At 31.5% G+C, this 20,394-nt stretch overlaps 2 protein-coding genes across 3 annotated transcripts in view; both read left to right on the top strand.

The window, feature by feature from the left end:
- The first annotated feature begins 1,276 nt into the window (after nucleotides 1–1,276).
- mRpS22 (mitochondrial ribosomal protein S22) lies at nucleotides 1,277–17,242 on the top strand. 2 transcript variants are annotated; one of them, XM_076450540.1, is made up of 8 exons: nucleotides 1,277–1,425; nucleotides 3,141–3,322; nucleotides 10,761–10,925; nucleotides 11,471–11,614; nucleotides 13,278–13,361; nucleotides 15,342–15,487; nucleotides 15,929–16,030; nucleotides 17,031–17,242. In XM_076450540.1, exons 1-7 carry the CDS (start codon nucleotides 1,386–1,388, stop codon nucleotides 16,017–16,019), a joined length of 852 nt encoding a protein of 283 aa, XP_076306655.1. In that variant the 5' UTR covers nucleotides 1,277–1,385; the 3' UTR covers nucleotides 16,020–16,030; nucleotides 17,031–17,242. The 2 variants fall into 2 exon arrangements, with proteins under 2 accessions (XP_076306655.1, XP_076306653.1); XM_076450538.1 differs by lacking the exon at nucleotides 1,277–1,425 and adding an exon at nucleotides 1,481–1,640.
- Nucleotides 17,243–17,387: 145 nt separating this feature from the next.
- Nucleotides 17,388–20,394, top strand: part of LOC143223091 (kazrin-like) — a 167,605-nt gene continuing 164,598 nt past the window's right edge. Inside the window, exon 1 of the mRNA XM_076450536.1 lies at nucleotides 17,388–20,157. The gene's annotated coding sequence lies outside the window, so the exon portion shown is untranslated. The remainder of the gene's footprint in view (nucleotides 20,158–20,394) is intronic.

Here is a 20,394-nt window from a genome sequence, read left to right as displayed (position 1 = left end):
GTTTCAGGCATACAAAATCGACATCTCACCAACAAAAGGCTGAGGCGAAGACAAAAACGGTGCAGATAACGACATTTATGAGTAAGAATTCACAATATGAAACCATAAATGCAGAAGTGATGTTCACGCAATTCGTCATTGCTCATAATTTACCCCTAGCTGTAGCCGATCATACAGGACATCTATTCAGAAAAATGTTCCTAGATATAGCGAAAAGATATGACTGTGCTAGAACCAAAACAACAGCTATTGTACAAATGTTGGATTGTGAAGATGACAAAATGATTTCAAGCACACTTACTAACAGTGTTTACAGTTTAGCCACAGATGGATCCACAGACATGACTCAAAACTGTATCCACTCTACAATCATTACGCTCAGTCATTTGAAATAGTTAGCATCTCTGCAACTGTATTCAACATACCGTTTTTCTTCAGTTGTCATTAAAATTATTACATTTTGACTATTTGTTCGTTTCAGCACAAAATTATCTAGTGGTGTATCTGTGCTTTATCCATTACGAAAACTGGAACCCGAATTTTTAGCGCTATAAGTCCCGAAGTCTACTGCTCAGTCTTTAAGGAACTATTTGCTTTTTAATCAATTTTCTGTTATATCACAGTTTCTAAGATTTAGCTGCTTTTTTTTACATTGTGGTGAAAAAGCCCGAGCTGATGAAACGAAAAGGCTTATGTAGCTCTGCAGATGTTACTTTATTATTTTGATATGAGGCTCGGCATGACCAAGCGTGTTAAGGTGTTCGACTTGTAATCCGAGGGTTGCGGGTTCGAATCCCGGTCGCACCAAACATGCTTGCCATTTCAGCCGTGGGGGCGTTATAATGTGACGGTCAATCTCACTATTCGTTGGTAAAAGAGTAGCCCAAGAGTTGGCGATGGGTGGTGATGACTAGCTGCCTTCCCTCTAGTCTTATACTGCTAAATTAGGGACGGCTAGCACAGATAGCCCTCGAGTAGCTTTGTGCGAAATTCAAAAAAAACAAACAAACAAACAATCAAAAACAAAAACAACAAACAAACAAAACAAACAATTTTGATATGTTTTAAAATCAAATTACAACACCAAACATTTTAAAACAATGTGTCTTTGTATTTATAATTGAAAATTTCAGATTTCAGCAATTTATCTTACAATTGATTATCATATGTTGTTAATTTGTAGTTGTACACTGAACTACGTTGTGAGCTCTTTGTATTGTGTTTGTCACGATATCAACACACGCTCTTTGTGTTATTAGCTTTCAGATTTTCGCTATGTTGTTAGGGGAATATGTTATAGAAGGCAGTATTGTTAAATATAGAGTATTTTTATATTAACGCAATGTAGTTTTAATTTGAATTTCTTTTTTAATTAACTTACTAGCATGGCTTTCACAGTCTATTCAAATTGTGAAAGAAAAAGCAGTAAGTATTATATTTGTTTAGAATGTTATTGCTTAAAATCAAATTCCGTAAGTTTTTTGCATATAGATGGCGACAAAAGATATTAGAAGTAAATATGGCGATAACCATTAGAAATATAATACTTATATGCAACCGAATTATAGTTAGACAGAAGAAATTGTTATGTCGACCTTTTATGTCATCGTTTAAACTTTATGAAAATCAAAAAAATGAAGGTGAGTTACATTCACTTCGCTTATAATCCAATTTTTTAAAGAATATTTAAAAATAATAGTACTGCTTATAACATTTCGTGATTTATTAGTTACAACTAAACGTAATCTAAAGTAAGACTACATACAATCACTCCTCAATGAATTATTTGTAGTCGTGTTTTTGATTTTTCCTTTTTCTATCACGGTATAAGTGTGAAGGTTCCTCTAACCTGTTTTTTGTAAGAATAGGTCGCATGACAGAAATTAATTAGTGCTCTCGTAGTAACAAATATTATCATGAATGAAAGAACAACAACGTGAATGCTGTGAAATATGGTATGTAGCACAAGGAAGTCAGAGAGTAACCTGTCTATGTCCCATGTAAACTTTAGTATGATCATTTCCTCATTATTCTTTTTTTTTCCAGTAAAAGTAAATCTTTGTATGTAAATAGTTCTTCTGTCCTTTGAATCATCCTAATACTAACCTTTGACTGAATCATTTCTGTGAAGTTATTGTCATTTTTTTTTGTCTAGATAAAAAGATAAAAATTGTATGCAATGTACAGAGTGGGACCTAAACCAGTAATATGTTAAAAGAGTAATTACCTCTTTTGACTCATATTCAGTATGTCCCTTAATATTTACTTCTGGCAACAGAGCACCACTTTAGTGGCTTGAGTAACTTAGCTTAACTATCATTATGTCATGGTCTTTTTCTTGAATCATACTGTTGAACAGGTTTACACATATATAATATGTGATCAAAATGATCATAATTCATGGGCAGTACTATGCACTACTATAATTAAAGGTCATATGGTAGATATTTGGTTGACTTACCAGTTGATCCAAGTCATTTTGTAGTACCTTAGCATATTGTACATGGTTAGAAACACCAAAGAGTTTAACATCAACAGTAAACAGTTACTAAATTACTAATTATTCTTGTATAACGATTATTAATAAGAGAAACATGGGCTCAAACACTGACTTTAGAGGCACACCACTAATACCTAGTTTAGTAGTAATTTAACAATTATTTGCTAAATGATGATGCTTTGATGTCATTTTCAGCCTTTGCATTTTACTAAAATATTGGGCTGCAATGAAAAAGTATAAGCATTATTGCTAAACCTTGAAAAGAATAAACAATATTAAAAATGTAAGGTAACATTAGAAAGATACTTGTGTTGTTACTATACATGGAGCAGAATTTTTATGAGTGCTCAGTACCAGTTCTATTCACTTCTGTGAGAGCAACAACCTGTAGTTGCAGTGTGAAGAATTTATGTTTTTTTCTATAATTGAAGAAGCATATTTCTAAAGCTAAAATATTTAAACCATTGGCACATGCAAATTTGTTCAAATGGAAGTATCAGTAGTTTTAAGGAGGAGTTTCAGTTGTTGGTTTTCATAGATGTTGCTCTTTTTTCGTTTGTTGTGGAACTGTACTTGAATGTTATACAAGTACATGATTTTCAAAATGAAATAACTGATCCTAATTTTTCTAAACTTTCAGAAACTCTGGAGGAATCTGAAACCACAAAAGACATAGATGTAGAGAAACTATTCATTCAGCCAAAGGTTCAAGAAATCTTGAAAAGAATAAGACATATAAACATGGATAAAGTGTTTAGAACTGTTACAAAACCACTCTCACTTCCAAGATATCAGTTTCTTACTGAGGAGGAATTACAAAGGGTAAATTAGTTACTTGCATTGATGTTTTGGAGAAATGGTGATGAGAATAAAATTAGACAAAATCCTTAGGGACATCTGACTCCAAAATTTTGTAACTTGGTAGCCAGTTAGGTTTGGGGGCTAACTAAAATATTCTTAGTTCTGTAGTTCCAATGTATATAAAATACAAGAACCTGTGTATTTGTTTGTCCATCTATTTCATAACTTACCCAAAGTCGCTGGATCAATTTCAACCAAACTTTAAAGGATGGTAGTTTTGAAAAAGGGTTATGTTAATGGGGATTCAACCCACAATTATTAATGTTTTGGGCATTTACTACCTTTGACATAAGTTAATGTTAAGTACATTCATAGATGGCCTTGTGTCCTTATGTGTGGATACATGCACACACACACACACACAAAACATTATTAAATTATTTGTAAAACAACATACATATAATGTGGGGAAGCACACCTAAACATCTTGTATATCTTTGAGAGGGCATTAGCAATGAAAACTAATGGCTGCTACTATTGCAATAATGCATAAACTTAGCTGAAGTTTGTACTCCAACAGCCATTTCTTGAATTGTTCCCACTTCAACCCATGACCTTTCAACTTTATCCCCTAGACACTTCTGTGGCCAGTAACTATCAGTTAATTAATCATGGAACACTGTGAAAGGACATTAAAGGCTGGGTAACAGAAAGCATCATATTTTAAATATGTGCATATTGAGTTCTTAAAGCTTGTACAATGTTTTTGGTAAGGTGATAATGAATACTTGAATAGTATATTATAAGAAAATTGTGTGAGAGTTAGAACTTTTGTTTTATTTATCATAGTATCCACCTCCACATTTTTCTAAAATCATAACCTAGATAAAGGACAGGTATTTCAGCTTGTTATTCAGTAATCAATTCTTATAATATTAAAGAGGGAATGTTAAAAATCACAAAACATCTATCTTTGATGGAAGTTTAGAAAATGAAAATGAAATGAAATAAATCTTGAATCATTCCTTTTTCTTGAGCTAGTTGGTTTATTTGAAACCATTGATTTTGGAACTGTTTAAACTTTGCTAGTACACTGTTTCTTGTGGTACAGCATTTGATTTGATTGTTTATCTTCTCTGTCTATATCACTTGGTAATTTCTTGAAAAAAAATTGTGAAATTATTTTGATGTTATCATTTGATCAATTCATCCAGCATCTTCTAACAACTTATAGGCTTTTTGACTATAAAACTCATAATGCTTCTGTGGTTACTTGGCAACATAATGTACAGTTTCAAATTTATTGAATTTGAAAAGGATGTAAAACAGTTATTGCTTAAGAAAAAAAAAACTGAGGCAGAAACTAGTGCTAGTCTTTTCGTTGCAGAGTGTAGGTGTTACACAAAAAAAATACCTTTAATATCTTGTATCTGACATTCCCAACCCTACAGTCATTGATGGCAGATACAAGTTATTGTATGATTGCTGAGACAAATTTTGGTCTTGCCTGGTGACACACAACTCACAAGTTTTAGCTCTGCATGTGATTTCCAAATATCATTCCAAAATTATTTTTCTTTTATTGTAACTATAGTATAAAACACCTGTGCTGAATTGTAAGGTTATGAGCCCCCCTTCATGATTCACAGAGGCACCAGTATATTGTTTCAACTCCTTTATTATTTTCAGCTACTTCTGTAGCTGTTTCTTAAAATACACAAAAGAAAAACCATTAGGACACCTGCCTGTGGTACCTGACCTGTGTGGCAAGTTTGGTCCCATTAACATATGAGTGGGAATAGTAACTAAGTTTAAAAAATAATGCCAGATTCAGGTTCACAACAAACCTATACTAGATATTTATCCTGCATAGATGATCATCTGGATAATGTTTAGTTCCCTCATTGTATCCTAGGGGCTCCGACATACAGGTAAAGATACCCCTAGGTCCTTTCAGTCTGTCAGGTAAGTGTTGTCATGTTAGCTACAGAATTATGAGAATACTTTGTGGACAGTTTCACAAACAGAACATAAATTAATATAGGGTATTTTATGCAGATGTTTTTTATCATTTTAAATTACTGTCAAAGCACATCAGTTTTTACCATTTCTTTGTGGTAAAGGTTTCAGTTTTTGAAAGAAAAAATTGTGGATCACGTTCCACTGAACTGTCTTCAGTCTCAGTTTTTTGCTCAAAGACAAAACATGTTAATAACATTAAAACTGAAAGGGTATATAAATTTGTACTGTGTTCTAAATTATTAACATCTTTATCAATGGATAAAATTTCCAATGAGTCTGTATTCTATATCTATAAGTTTTAAAAAGTTTCCTTTAAAATAGATTTTTTACCACTGTTCTAAAACATATACTGTAATTTTGATCTTGATAAAGTGCTTTAGAAATTCTTCTCTCCTCTGAAACATAAATAAATACACCAATGTGTAAATTTCTGCACATGGTAACAAGCCTTAAAAGTTCCTTTCTCTTTCTTCCCTGTATGGCCATTCTGACTCGGACCATCTCCTTTGTGTTGTATGATCTATTAATTGATATCCCACTTGTAATTCTTCCTTTCATGGCACCTTCCAATATATACATTTTTTAAACCTGTGCGATTCCTTCTTCTCTAGTAACTACTATCTCTCCATTTGTTGGTTGGGTTATTCCCCCATTTAGCTAGTTTCTTTTTCTACAGTTTTCTTATTTTTTTTTGAATCTATTTGTCATTTCCACTTTCAATGTCCTCTGTTTGAGATGATGTAGGAGGAGGTATGAATGTCTCTTGATAAACTAGTGCCTCATATTTACACCACAGGAATGTTTCACTTACCCTGGTTTTCATCTCCCTCAAATTGCCATTTTCCACTCTTTGTACTAGTTCTGATGATGTTTTGTTCATTTTTCTTCTTTTTCAGGTCTCTCAACTACCTTACTTGAAATATATCTATTATGGAGACAAAGAGAACCACTGAGTGGACCATGTCACCTCACAGAGGGTACTTACCTAAGTCCAAATTGAGTGGGGTAATGAAAAATATTAAGCCCATCTGTTCCCAGTTCAGTGTCTGCTGTCGAGGTGGGGTTTTCTGTACATTGATTTGGTGGAGTATATATATATTTTAATCTCCCAGATCATTCTGTATTCTTGAAAAGAAGAATAAAAGATAACACCATGTTTGTGCCTGCCCTCACACTTGATATATTCACTTGTATTGTTTCTCAGTGTGGATTTTAATTCCAGAAGGTTGTGTTTGATGACACAATCCATGAACCTCTTTATTGTTTCTTCTTCCACATGAATTTCTGCATTCTCTATTTTTTTTAGTAGAGTATGGTTCAAGCCTTGCTTTCCTAGTTCCAAGCCATTGGGAAAATTCATGTGAAGTTTCCCATCACATAGTGCAATCCTATTGGTACAAGACCCAGTGGATGCACTGCTTATTTGGGAAATAGGGCTAGGGTATTACCTAGTGATGCAGTAGAGGACACTCCACGATAGTATGAATCAACTCTTTTTTCCAGTGGTTCAATCCATTTGGGTTTGCCTTGGATTAGAAGTGTGGGGTTCTCCTTCCTGAACCTGATTAATATGGAGAGTTTCTCAAGTAAGTATTTCACCTATATGAAATGGCCTGACTTGTATCCCTAGCCACATGACACATAGATACTCAGCTCTTCTCTGTGAGATATTAGCCAGTTAAGTAATATTACATTCTGCTCACCTTAATGATACTTTAGCATTATTTCAAAGATTTTTATATTTTCTTTTGCTGCAACTTATAATAAAGAATACCACAAAACATTGGGTAAAGAGTATTCCCTGCTGAGATGGATTCAATCTTCCAACAAGTACTATCCCACTAAGGTATCCCCACATATATCCAATAGATATCAAACTTTGTGAGCTTTTCCTTTCTAATGCTGTTCTCAGAAAGGGGCTCAGCTTCATAATTACTTTCTCTACACTGGCCTCACCACTATCTTCAATGTGGGATCTTATTTCTTTATGATACAAAGTGGTGAGTAATGTTTCTGAAATTAACATTGCTTTACCTGAAAATATTTCAAATAGGTACTCATTCTTGATGACAAGAAAACCACTTGGAATAAAAATGTATCTCAGAATAGCTAGTATGGGTATTAACACTTTTAATTAGTATCCCACTTGTACTTCTCCCTTTTGTGGCACTTTCCAGTATATATATATTTTAAACCTGTGATTCATTCTTCTCTAGTAACTATTATCTCTCCAGTGTTAATAACCATGCCAACCATTCTGAAATACAAATTGGTACTTTTCTCTAACCTTTCCTCCCTCCTTTCACTGCATTTAAGTTATCTCATCAAAAATAAACCTATGTTCAAGTACTAATGATCATAGGTTTACTGCATGTGGAGGATGTGAAGAGATATAGACTAATGATGATTATATTCATAGCCTGGTCCATTACACACTGATACTTAAGGTGTGAGCTTTGTTTAAAGCTTTTCACATGTGCTAAAATTTACACACTCATTTTTGAGATCATAGCTCTTTGTGATGCAGAGTATATACCTGAAGTACATTTCCAGGTAAGGACAATGTTAGTTATACTAGCATAAAAATAGACTTGTGATAGTAATAAATGGAAGCAAAAACTAATGTTTGTAGTTATTATTTCTTTCTCTTTTTATTCAGTGTGATATTAAGTTTTCAATTTTCATTATTTTTTAGAATAGTAAATTACCTAAATTGAAAAAGCAGTATTTTGTGTATAGTTCTCAAATCAAACAATCAAGTTGTAGGATATTTAAAGTGGATCATTTGTTCTGTTTTACTACAGTTTATTATGAACATTTTCATTAGTATCTTTTGTGATAGTAATAAGTAGGAGCCACCCAGTTATTGCTGTGTACTTGCTTCTTCAATGAGGCATAGGTCTAATCAATTGGTAGACTGTGTTATTAGGGGAAGGGGTTCATGTTTCATTCTTCTTCAGTGCATTGTGAAGCTTTCTGGTGCTGGTATGCACAGTGTTTAAGAAGGTCTTAGAGCTGCTTCAAGGGATTTTGTTTAGGACTTGTTGCTGCCTATTATATGACCTCTTATTTTTCTTGGTCATCACAATTCTGACATGACATTAGGCATTGTGCTATTTTGAAACAATATGTAGTCTTGTTACATCTGAAAGGTCTGTAATGAGAAAATTTGTGGATAGTAAGTTCTGTACATACATTCATGCTGGCCCGGCATGACCAGGTGGTTAAGGCACTCGACTCATAATCCGAGGGTTATCCCCATTACACCAAACATGCTTGCCCTTTCAGCCATGGGAGTATTGTAATGTGATGGTCAATCCAACTATTTGTTGATAAAAGAGTAGCCCATGAGTTGGCAGTGGGTGGTGATGACTAGCTGCTTTCCTTCTAGTCTTACACTACAAAATTAGGGACGGCTAGTGCAGATAGCCCTCATGTAGCTTTACGCAAGTTTCAAAAAACAAACAAACCATTCACACTTGTGCTTTTTTCTACACCATAATTGAACTGACACTAAACTGATGATGTTACAATGTTTTATTAAGCATGTTCTTTACTTAAACTTGACATTCATTGGAAAGAGACATGAAACACCGATTTAACTGTGAGGAGTACAGGTGCCCAATGATGATGTAACTAGTTCTGATAACCTATACATGGTCCAATGATATTTTGTGGCAATTGTAGAACTGAAATAGTTATTCATAATCTTTACTTCTTACATTGTATCATCTCTAATTTAGCTTTTTAAGAGAGAATATTATGAAATCAGAAAGCACCTGTAAGAAATGGTAGAAAATGTTAACACTAACAGTTAAGGTTTAAGTAAGTTAGAGTGAAACAATGTTAAAGTGAGAAGTGAGGTAATAAAAATTAAGTCAAGATGGGTGGGTTTTAATTGACAGTTTCAAGATTCTTAGGCATCTAAGGTTTTTTTTTTTCTGTACCAATGAATATGTATGGAATATTCTGTAAATAAATGTTCTTTCAGCAGATTATATTATATCCTTGGATTAAGCTAATTTTTGTAACATTTTAAAGGAAAATTTTACTGTTGAAATGATTTCCCAGCAGTTAATTTTACTTCAGTAAATGGAAAATTACTAGAATAAAAACTAAGAAAATTCTAAATAAACATTTACATAAGTTTTGTATTATAAGGGATAGTCAGCATAATTTAAAAAGGGAATGTGATATTTTACAAGCTAATTTTCTTTGCTGTATTTGGACTTTTATAAGGCTTTTGATACGGTGTCACTAACCAAATCTCTATGTCAGCCAACCATGTCTGTTTATCAACAGAAATGGAATATTTATTGTTATTTGTGAATTAAAAGGAATTTAGACACTCTTCATCCAAAAGCATCTACCATGTCCCATTTCATGACTTGGGTATTTGAGAGGGGTCTTGCTTCATCTGCAGTGGTTTTAGAAAAGGCATTCTATCCAATATTTTTAGGCATTCATAGTATCAAAATCTTTGAATCTCCAGTTCTATGAGGCCTATTGAAATCATTTCTTATTCTTCAGCCCTAATGACCTTTTCAATTATTGAATTGGGATTTTCGTGTTCTGTGTTTCACCTTTCTCTCAATTTGTATTTTGTTGTTGTTGTTGTTGGTATCATTGATTGAAGTTGCTTGCAGTTCAGTGCATAGGAATTATTTATCATTCCACATTTGCCCTGCTTTGCCTTCATGAGTCTTCTTTCCAAGATTCTAGTGAACACAGAAGGGGAAAAAATCCATTTTCCAGCCATTTCTTTCCATTATGCTTGTTTCAATCCTGAATTTTTGTTATGTCCTGTTAGGGCCCTTAAGTGTTTTGTGGCTAGGAACTGATTGTTCATTCACTGTGATCTGTCTTTTTCCCATTACTCTAATGAGGTGGCTTCATAAATTGATTCACTTGACCTATAATGGATTATCATTAAAGGAGAAGAATCTCTCACCAGATTCATTGTATTTCTATATCATTAGCCACCTGGTTGAATTGCATTTTGGAAATCATTGTGTGAGATGGTAAGTAGCCTGTGGATGCTTTGTTTTAGAGGTTGATTGCTATGGCTGTAAATGAAAACTAAAATGTTGGAGGTGATAAGTTGGAACTTGATAGCTTAAATCCAAAGATGCCCTTCAGTAAAATGTATTATTTGTTAAAATTCTTAACTTGTTAAATAGTTTTCTTGATGATTCTTTGAAGTGAGGTTAATAATTTGTTTGATCAGTAATTAGTTGCAAAGATTGTTTCAGTTTTTGAAGCAAGGAGAAATGATAAGTCAAAGAACGAAATGTAAACTTTGCTTTTTATTTTCTTTCTTATGTTTTAGTGACCAATTATGTTTTTTAGCTAATTATTACCATTTTTGATGAAGAGCACATAAAATGATTATATTATTTCATATAATTTTGTCATTATCTAAATATTTTGTTTGAAGGAATTAAAAGAAGCTCGTCAGAAAGCTGAAATAAAACTACAGATGCCTCCGGTATTAAAACCTAAAGCTTTGGTCACAGAGGTTTTAGCATATGATCCAGAGCTTCAGGGACTAGATAATTTCAAGATTGTTTTTACAGATATTAGTTATGGTATACCTGACAGAGTAAGTATTCTTGAAGTGTTAAGTGTTTCACTTGTTGAATTTCTGAATTTATTTTAAGATTTTAGAAGATATATTTGTAAGTTTTATTTTTTGCCTTGTAAGCTCAGCTTTCAGTTATATCCAAGCACTTGTGAAGACTGTTAGATGCTTTTATAGGACCTGGTTCACTTTTTCTGATTTTACCTTTGTTATTGTTTGTAAGACTTAAGTAGTTTTTGAATTCTTAGCTCACCAAAATTTAGTATTCATACAAATGACACTAAGAGGGCTTGCAAACCAAAATTACAAAATGTTAACACTATTTTAAATACCTAGCTTTGATTCTTTTTGTAAGGTTATTTTCAACCTGACTTGCTGAAAAAGTTCTAAAATTGGACTTAGTGTATTTTATTGAGAGTAGTTTGAATATAAAATAAATCTGTTTTATGTGTCTTATTATTATTCTTTATGATATTGCAAGGATGACACACAGTAAAATTTGCAGTTGTTTACATAAGTTAGAGTTAGAACTGAACATTCCTAAGTTTCTATCTCTTTTTCCATAGCAAAGACTCATTGTAGTGAGAGATACAGATGGCACATTGCGAAAGGCCAAACGAGGAGAACGACATAGGATGAACCAGACATATTTTCCTCAGAAAGGTCGAACACACAAACTGCCAGTTATGTTCAAAGATGAGCATTTAGATGTGAGTATTAAGGTTCAATGTAGTTTTTATTTGTGGAGCTAGTGTTACAGATTTATTCCAGTTTAGATCAGCATCTGCTCAAAACTTTGTTGTTTATAATTGTCTTTGTCAATAGATATTCATTGTGAACATTTACATTGCTTTTGTGAGAAATGACATCTTTCTGGTTTAACGTAAATATGATATATATTGAAATTAAGCTTGTGGAGTATGAACATAAAATTATATTTTATTGGTTTTATCCATTTTCATTAACAGTAGTAATTGTTTTGCATTTTCCTTTTAAATATTGTACAGGTATACATATATTTTTAAAAGTATGTTTGTTATGAACAATCAGAAGATATTATTTTAGGAGCCTAATTTCTATAGGATAAATTTTCAGGAGATTTTTAAAATACCTCTGCAGTAATATACACAGGCCTTGATCTTAACTTTAAAGGCACTAGCAAATGATTGCTTGCTTATATATGTTTTTGCTACTTGCAACAACATCATTGTTGTTGTACAGAATTAACTACAACATAATTAACTATTTAATGTATAAAATGTTAATAAATATCTATTTGTCCTTTTTCATATTTTCATAAAATTTCAAACATAAAAACTAGTATTAATTTCATACAACAGTGTTTTTATTTTAATTACTTCACAGAAGTTAAAAGATACTCTACTTAGGTAGAAACTGGTGTATTTAGGCTATAAGACTGGATTGACAAGGCTACATTACTCTGCTGCTGCCAACCATCCTTTATTCCCTAAAAATGTATCACCAGAAGTTCTCAATTAAGTGCCAAAAGCTATTAAAACTCTACAAATCAATAGTCCTAAAATTTCTGTTAATCATGGACAAATTAAGAGGAATATGGGAAAAAAAATCTGAAGTCCATATGATTTATATGTTATTATCATGTCTGATGTGCAACAATTTGTGTCCCCCGATAGTACAGCAGTAAGTCTTCGGATTTACAATGCTAAAATCAGGGGTTCGATTCCCCTCAGTGGACTCGGCAGATAGCCCAATGTGGCTTTGCTATAAGAAAATAAATTGCAACAATTTGGGGACAGTAGTTTTAACCATGTTGCTAGTAAAACTTCACCGGAGAAACCAGATGGTGTGAGTTTAGCTGGTTGGCAACTAATGAAACAAGTTTAAACTGTGATTTTGCTTTGCTTGTTTCCTGATTATTAGCCTTGCAGTTCAAATGGGGCTTGAAAAACCAGCTTGGCGTCAGAAAGTAAAATATTGCTGTTAATCACAATTATAGTAACTTTTTGTGGTCAGGATCTGCTGATGTAACTGACTGAATTCTATTTATCAAGACCAGTGATCCTTAATAATAAGAATCTGGGAATCTTATTTATAAAATATGTTCAAGCAATTTTTAAGCTATTCTAGGAAAATTATAACATTAACGACTAAGCTGCTAGTTTGCTGGCATTAATTATGAGCCCAAATCCATATATTATTTTTAAATACTTTTTGTAAATTTTTAAATGTAGAAATGTAATATTTTCATTATCCCTTATGAAGTCTTATTGACAAGTGGATAAAGTTACACAAAAGAGAATAATGTGTTCCCTAAGCTCATAGGTCTAAAAATAAAAATAAAATACATACAATTACTGAGAAATAACTATTTAACTTGTTCTCTTCTTACAGAATCTGCTGGAGAGAGAGAAGTATGAATTTGTATTAGACAGAGCATGCTTACAGTTTGAACCTGATGATCCAGAGTATATCAGAGTAAGTTAGTATACAGGTCATTTCTTAAAAATTTTGAAAATAGGATTTTAAAATTAAAAGCATTAATTAAAGCACACCATAACACTAAAACAATATTGTACAATAACATTTGTTGAGAAAGGGGACACAGGACCCAGGTTAGACATTCTTTATGTATCTTGACAGTGAGCTACCCTGCATTATAATTGAACAAACAATTTAAATACGAGGTATGTGTGCATGCAAACAAAACTTAAGTTATTTACATAACTAGACAACCTGTAGCATCCTCTAAACTTGAAAATAGACTTCAAAAATTAACTTTCAAGATCCCTGGATCAAAATCTTTATTTGAAATAATACCACAGTCTTCATGATTTTCAAAGGTTTTTTAATATTTAACTTATTTTTATGATTAGTCTGATCAACCAACTGAATGTTATAGCAACTGATAAATTGTACTCACCACCTGTTCAGTCAAATTTGATATATAAACTTTACATTTATCTCTAGTAATTCTGCAATCTCAATTATATATTTTAAATTTATGTATGTCTGACCAGTGTAAATTAAACCCCACATGTGTGGAATTTTATAGACACCAATTTTATCATTTTCTTCTAGTTTGTTATTAAAACCAGTAATAAATTTGTTAACTTATAATGGGAAGAAGATGTTACACTATAATTATTGTGTTTTATAAGTATGTATTAGCTACTTATGTGGAGATACCATGAGCATATGGCAAACATATACTATTTGAATAAATATTCATGTGTAAGTGTGTACATTATGCCACTTTTAACCTATTATAGGACTTTTTGTAAATTCTGTCAATAATGTTAAAACTAAATTCTTTATCAATGGCAGCATACTTTAAACAGATTCAACTCTAACATTGAATTCTTATGATTAGTACATATATTTAAAGCTCTCAAAAAATACAGACAAAGTAACCAATTTTTGTGTTGTAAACTACATTTTGATTTCCAAGTTTAATGACATACACTAATAATAAAATTGTGTAATTAACTTTGAATGCAATCCTTTAAAAGGTTACAAACTGCATGCTTATACACTTGTTACTTGAAGTGTAACATTTCCTCCATATTGTAATTAATAAATTTATTATTGATGTCAAAGACAAAATAAATCAGGATGATAAGTGTTGTAACTATAAAGTCCCTGTAAGTGTGGTTTAAGTTACAGTGGTCAGACAGGTCCATATTTAAAACTTGTAGTTAAAGATTGCCAACATAGTATAGATATGTATAAAATGTATAAATCAGCTTCATTTGAATCTACCGAGTGCTACTTACTCTAAATCAGCTTTGTCTGAATATACTGAGTACTACTTACTCTATCAAACACCATAATATTCAGTTGGTTAATCAGATTAATCATAAAAATGAATTCAATATCAGAGATTCTTTGAAAATCATGAAAAAAACTGTAGTATTATTTCAAATAACAATTTTAATTAGAGAGTCATAGAAATCCATTTTATAAATTCTTTAGCATTTGGTTGTATCTGCATGCAACTGTTCTTAAAGTATGTAAATTGTTTGTCATTGCAACTCATTTCTTCTGAAGATGGGAATGTTAATCACCATCAAAACGTGTAGAAATGTCAACATCACTTCAACTGCCCTTTTAAATAAACTTCTATTGTGCAAAGTGTTTTAAAGTTTTGGTGTCCATTTTTACTTTAATCAACCTTTATACAGGCATTTAAACTTTATAATTATTGTATTTCAAGTTGTGGTTCTTAGCAAATTAAGAAAGATGTGAAAGTATTTGATTAGAATTTTAAAAATAACACACAAATATACATGATAAGTTTTTGGAAAAGTTTGAAATAAACTAAAATATTATCAAGAATTAGTAATTATAGTAGTATCTTTTTCATGTTCTTTCTTTGTCTTTTTCATTCTTACTGTTCCTTTGTGGAGATATAAAATGTACTAGAATATGAAAAATTTATTACCTTTGTTCTTGTAGATTACTGGAAAAACCTACCAACACGTAGACTCTACCAGAAGCTTTAATGAACTAAGATCGACCAGACATTTTGGTTCAATGGCATTTTATTTTGTGGTTGCAAGAAATATAGATAATCTCTTACTGGACATGATACAGAGAGAACTGTAAGTATAAGTGTTAGCATTTTTATATTTGTACTTGTTTTTTAGATTACATTCTGTATTGTTTAATACTTACTTCACTTAAAGCTACAAAGATAAGTTAACTACTGTGGATTTTATAATTTTTTCTGCCAAGAACAGTATTTGAAAGGTGTATTGTGAAACAACGAAAGGTCATCTTCATGTTAAGAAAGTGGGTTTCTCGTCAACAAGAAGGTTGTCATATAGGTGTTCTAATTAAGAATCCATTTTGTTTCCTTAAACTTCCAGAAATTGCAGTTTTAAATATATTAAATTATCATGTGTGGTCAAGTTCAATATATTTTAAGTTAAAATGATCAAGTGTTATGAGAACTGTTTAACTCAGTTTTTATGCATGTATAACTCACATTACAATGTCAGTAAGAAGAGTTCATATTATAAGTTGCATGTTTATTTCTGTAGAATTTCAGATGCTGCAGACCTGGTAAGGTTATTCTGTATTGTTCATCCTGATTCGAATACTGCACAACAAAATGTTCCCAAAATGATTTGAGCATTGTCAAGGTGGGTAGAAACAAAGAGGTCTATTGTAATGCTTATCTTAACTGAGAAACTTCTCATTACAGTTCTGAGGTTGGTATACATGGTGTAATGTTTTAATTAGGTGAAAATATTGGGGTTGGGTTTCTTTATTCATTTCAGATCCTTCCTTAAGCTATTACATCTATAAAAACTAGATTTATTTTTTAGAAGTGCAATACCTCCCCTTTCAGTGGCACAGTGGTAGGCTCATGGACTTGTACTGCTAGAAACTGGGTTTAGATACTAGTGGTGGTCACAGCAGAGATAGCTCTTTGTGGAGCTTTGTGCACAACAAACAAGTAGAAGTTTTGAATATTATGATCTTGTAATGTGTTTCTATGAAATTAAACATGTAATATTTGAGGTGTTTTCGAAACTAAGAATGTAATATATTTGATATTTTCATGAAATGTCTGTAGAAATTAGATGTAACATTTTAGATGTTTTAAATAATCTTTTATGGAAATTGAAGATATGTTTTAGTGAACAGGCTATAGAAAATAAAGATATCATAGGTTATGGTGTTTAAGTGAACAGTACGTAGAAATTAGATATATGTAATAGTTTACGATGTTTTAGTGAACACTTTATAGAAAATAAAGATGTAATGTTTATGGTGTTTTAGTGAACACTTTATAGAAATAAAGAAGTAAGTTTACGGTGTTTTAGTGAACACTGTCTGTAAATTCATTCATTGAAATGTAATATGACCATAAAATGTATTTAATCTTTTGTGGTAACAAACTTTTAATCAATTTCAAACTGTTTCTATTTTTGCCAAATTGTTCATTTCCTGTTGCCATGACACAAAGTTTTTGACATTGCATTTTATTGTAGCATCTCTTAGTAGAAAAGTTATTACTAAACAAAATTGTTGTAAGGAAACCATATTTAATTGGATTATGTTAGCTGTATACAGTATTTTTTCAAGATTTTGTGTTTGAATTTTTTTTTAAGTTGTTACAGTTTTTGGTCTCTTCAGGTTTTTTTACAGTATGATTCTAGAAAAAAAGGAAATTTAGAGTTAGCACTCCAAACTTATGAAGAAATGGAGAAACAACGCCACCTTGTGGAGGAAGGAGTAAAGTCAGCTCATGGTCATTCATAACTGATGTGATTTTGCATATTGAGTATTATTGCCTTTATGTAATTAGTTAATAAAATGTGTTTGTGTAAAAGAACTTCTCAAGTAAACTGTTGTACTAACTTTATTGTTTCTTATTAGTTTGCATTTTTGGTGAAATGTTTCATTCATTTTAGCAACTTGTTTAAAAGCAGTCATAAAAACTTGGATTGTTCATCACAATAAACTTAATTAGGAGTAGCAATAAGGAAATAAACTTACATTCACTTGAGAGAAAGGTATCATGAAGATTATATTTTCTCATGAATTGTTTCTTTTATTTAATCCATGCAATATGTACTTTGAAATATGAATGGACTGTGCATTTATGATTAGAAGAGCCATTTAAAAATATGAAATTCCTTAAGTAAAGTAAAATTCCTCTGGAATTTTGGAAAGTTATATTTATATCCATTGTATGTGATTGTGCTCTGTATTACATATTTCTTTTAATATGTATGAACTGTGATTTTGGCAGAATCTTCCTTTTAAATTTATTACAGATATCTTAACTTATATTACTCAAAACGAACATGGGAAAACTAGAAATTGCACTCACGTATTGGTAAGGATATTAAAATAAAAGAAACGAATTTTAAGAATTTGGACAAGAAGGTACACTTCACAGTGGCACAGTGATATGTCTGCAGACTTGTACTGCTGCAAACCGGGTTTTGATACCTGTTGTGGATCAAGCATAGATAACCTTTGTGTAGCTTTGTGCTTAAATACAAAACAAGTAAGAGGGCAATTTTAATTTTTACAGCAGAGTAATAGCTTGGTTGGAGTAAAGGAATAATATATTAACTCTGTTATGATATTTGTGTAAACCTAACAAAAATGTAAATTTAATACCTCCAACTTCTAAACTTTCCTTATTTTATACAAGTGTATAATTCCAAATTCGTATAGAAATTTCAGGATTATGTGCACAAAAATTGACAGTTTATAGCATTAATTCACAATTGTTAACTCTACGTTGATTATATTTTAAGCAACTTACTACTTAAATGTAGAAATATAATACCTTATTATTTTATAAAGACATACAGTTGTTCATATGGTATTCAGTAACAATAAAAAAAATAGCATTTAATTGCAACATTTATGTATAGTCTCTTTTATGTCTTGTTATTTTCAGAGCTAATATCAAAAGTTAGTATTTAGTTTCTAATGTGTGTGTTTAACTCCCATTGTTGTTAACAGAGAAAATGTTAGGAATGTCTGTGTTCAAAGTGCTTCCTGGTGTATTGGTATATGTATGTGTACTTTTTCAAAAACCTTCATTAGACCTTAGAATCATAAACTTAATTTGTTTAAAAGATTTCTGATCCATTATGTGTCTCTGCAATAGTTAAATTAGAATACTATGTCTTATTTCGAAAATGACCGATAAGAACCAATTTTTTTCCCGTTGAAATCCTTCAATCTCGCTAGTTTATGAGGGCAACATAATGATGAAGAACATTCTATATCATCATAAAGACACGTTCAGTTAAGAACGAAGCTTGTTTATTGTGACTGGATGTATTCGATTTCTAGTTTGTGTCATAAACGTATCTTTCATCAACACACAGTTTTTCTAACGTAAAATATTTTATTGATCTGTTTAGAAAACAAGTGATTTATGTTCTTTGTTTTGTCTTATATTTTTGTATCAACAGTTGTAATTTCGGTATCTGAGATTGCATAGTGGGTATTGAAATATATTTTTATCATATCATCAACTTCTAAATTAAATAAACAATTAAGCTTATAAAGGTTTGTTAATAAAGTCAAACCAAGCTCTACGTGTTATACGTAAATAATGATATGTTTTCTCTATTATATACATTTTTATTATAAATTCCAAGGACCAATGTTAATTCTTACAATTTTTCGCATTTTAGTTAAGAACATCATCACTAGATGGACACACATCAGTAATGGATTTTTTTTTAGAACAATATTACCGCATGACGAATTGCGTTATTTTTTTTTAAAAAAAGGTAACTAGAAAGTAAAATTTTGCGGATGAGTTTTTAAATCTTCTTTGCTTAAAAATTTATTCAATATCATCTGACCAAAATTCATGTAATGCCAGCTAACTTAAGATTATTTTTAAGTCTCGTAATATTGATTCTGAAAACAAAATATTTTTATTAGTATCTCATTTGTCTATTAGTCACTTTTTATGAATAATCATACATTTGAAGTATAATGTAGATTGTCTATTGTCGTAAGCTCTAGCGTTAAAGATAGTCATCTGCTTAAAGTAATTTAGTATCAAACAAGGTAGGTCGTTGATTTAACTTGAGTGTTGAGCATTTCTGCGCGTGCCCTCTGCAGTAGTTCACAGACGCGGCATTTAGCGCCAAATGTTCCGTGTACGAAGCGTAGGACCAAGTATCGTACGGCTATGTGTGTCAAATATGGTGCGGTAACTGAGATATTGTTGCACCTGTGTTGTAATTTCTTTAGTAATTCAGAAAAATATGCTTTATTGTCTCTTAGTCTCGAATCGCGACCATCAAGAAATATAACAACAGTCTGCTACAGCTTCCTTTAAGTGGAATCGTCCAGTTTCGTAACGATTATTAATTACCGCATTCTAGTTTGTTTAAAACAAATCAGTGATAGTCTATACTCTCCAGGAGCTAGAAAATGAAACTAATCTTGACTACATATTATGCCAGTAAAGTGAGTTAGTTGTCTCAAAACAATATCCTAAGCTTGACCAGCCTTTGCATCGAAAACTGCTAACGTTAACGCCTTGTTCTTCCCATTTTCTTGGCTTGTGTTATCTCAGTTTGAGATTCGTTGCAGATACAAAATACGTGGGAACAATCAGAGACAATAATTAAAATAGATACAATGAATATGGAAATTACGTAAGAACTGGAGACTTTTATGCAAATTATTAGACATTCGTAAGTTACAAAATTATTATTACCATCTTTGCTGTTGAATATTTGGAGATATTTTTGATGACAAACGAATGAAAAAGGTAAGTTTTAAGTGTAAATTGACACATCTGAATTTTTAATTAAAGAATTGTTTTTGTTGGTAGTTTTTGGTAGAAGTTATTGTTTGTTTAGTTGCGAAGGTGAATAGGGTAATACGAAGTTACTGTATATAGATATAGTATTAAAGAATTTGGTCAGAGTCGAATATAAACCTTATCTGTGTGTATCTTTATTTACTCTTGAATTATAAAACATTCTTCATGATGTCTATATACACT

The sequence above is a fragment of the Tachypleus tridentatus genome, chromosome 8 (assembly GCF_004210375.1).
Source record: "Tachypleus tridentatus isolate NWPU-2018 chromosome 8, ASM421037v1, whole genome shotgun sequence".
Taxonomy (NCBI): domain Eukaryota; kingdom Metazoa; phylum Arthropoda; class Merostomata; order Xiphosura; family Limulidae; genus Tachypleus; species Tachypleus tridentatus.
Note: the sequence above shows the minus strand (reverse complement) of the source record. Positions and strands in the feature narration are given on the sequence as shown.

What these genes read in the sequence shown, in the direction of transcription:
- mRpS22 (XM_076450538.1), top strand. Translation starts at nt 1,520, where the DNA reads ATGGCGATAACCATTAGAAATATAATACTTATATGCAACCGAATTATA. An exon ending in CTGAGGAGGAATTACAAAGG is followed by an intron (nt 3,323 to 10,760) that starts GTAAATTAGTTA and finishes TTTTGTTTGAAG; the next exon opens with GAATTAAAAGAAGCTCGTCA. An exon ending in TCAAAGATGAGCATTTAGAT is followed by an intron (nt 11,615 to 13,277) that starts GTGAGTATTAAG and finishes CTCTTCTTACAG; the next exon opens with AATCTGCTGGAGAGAGAGAA.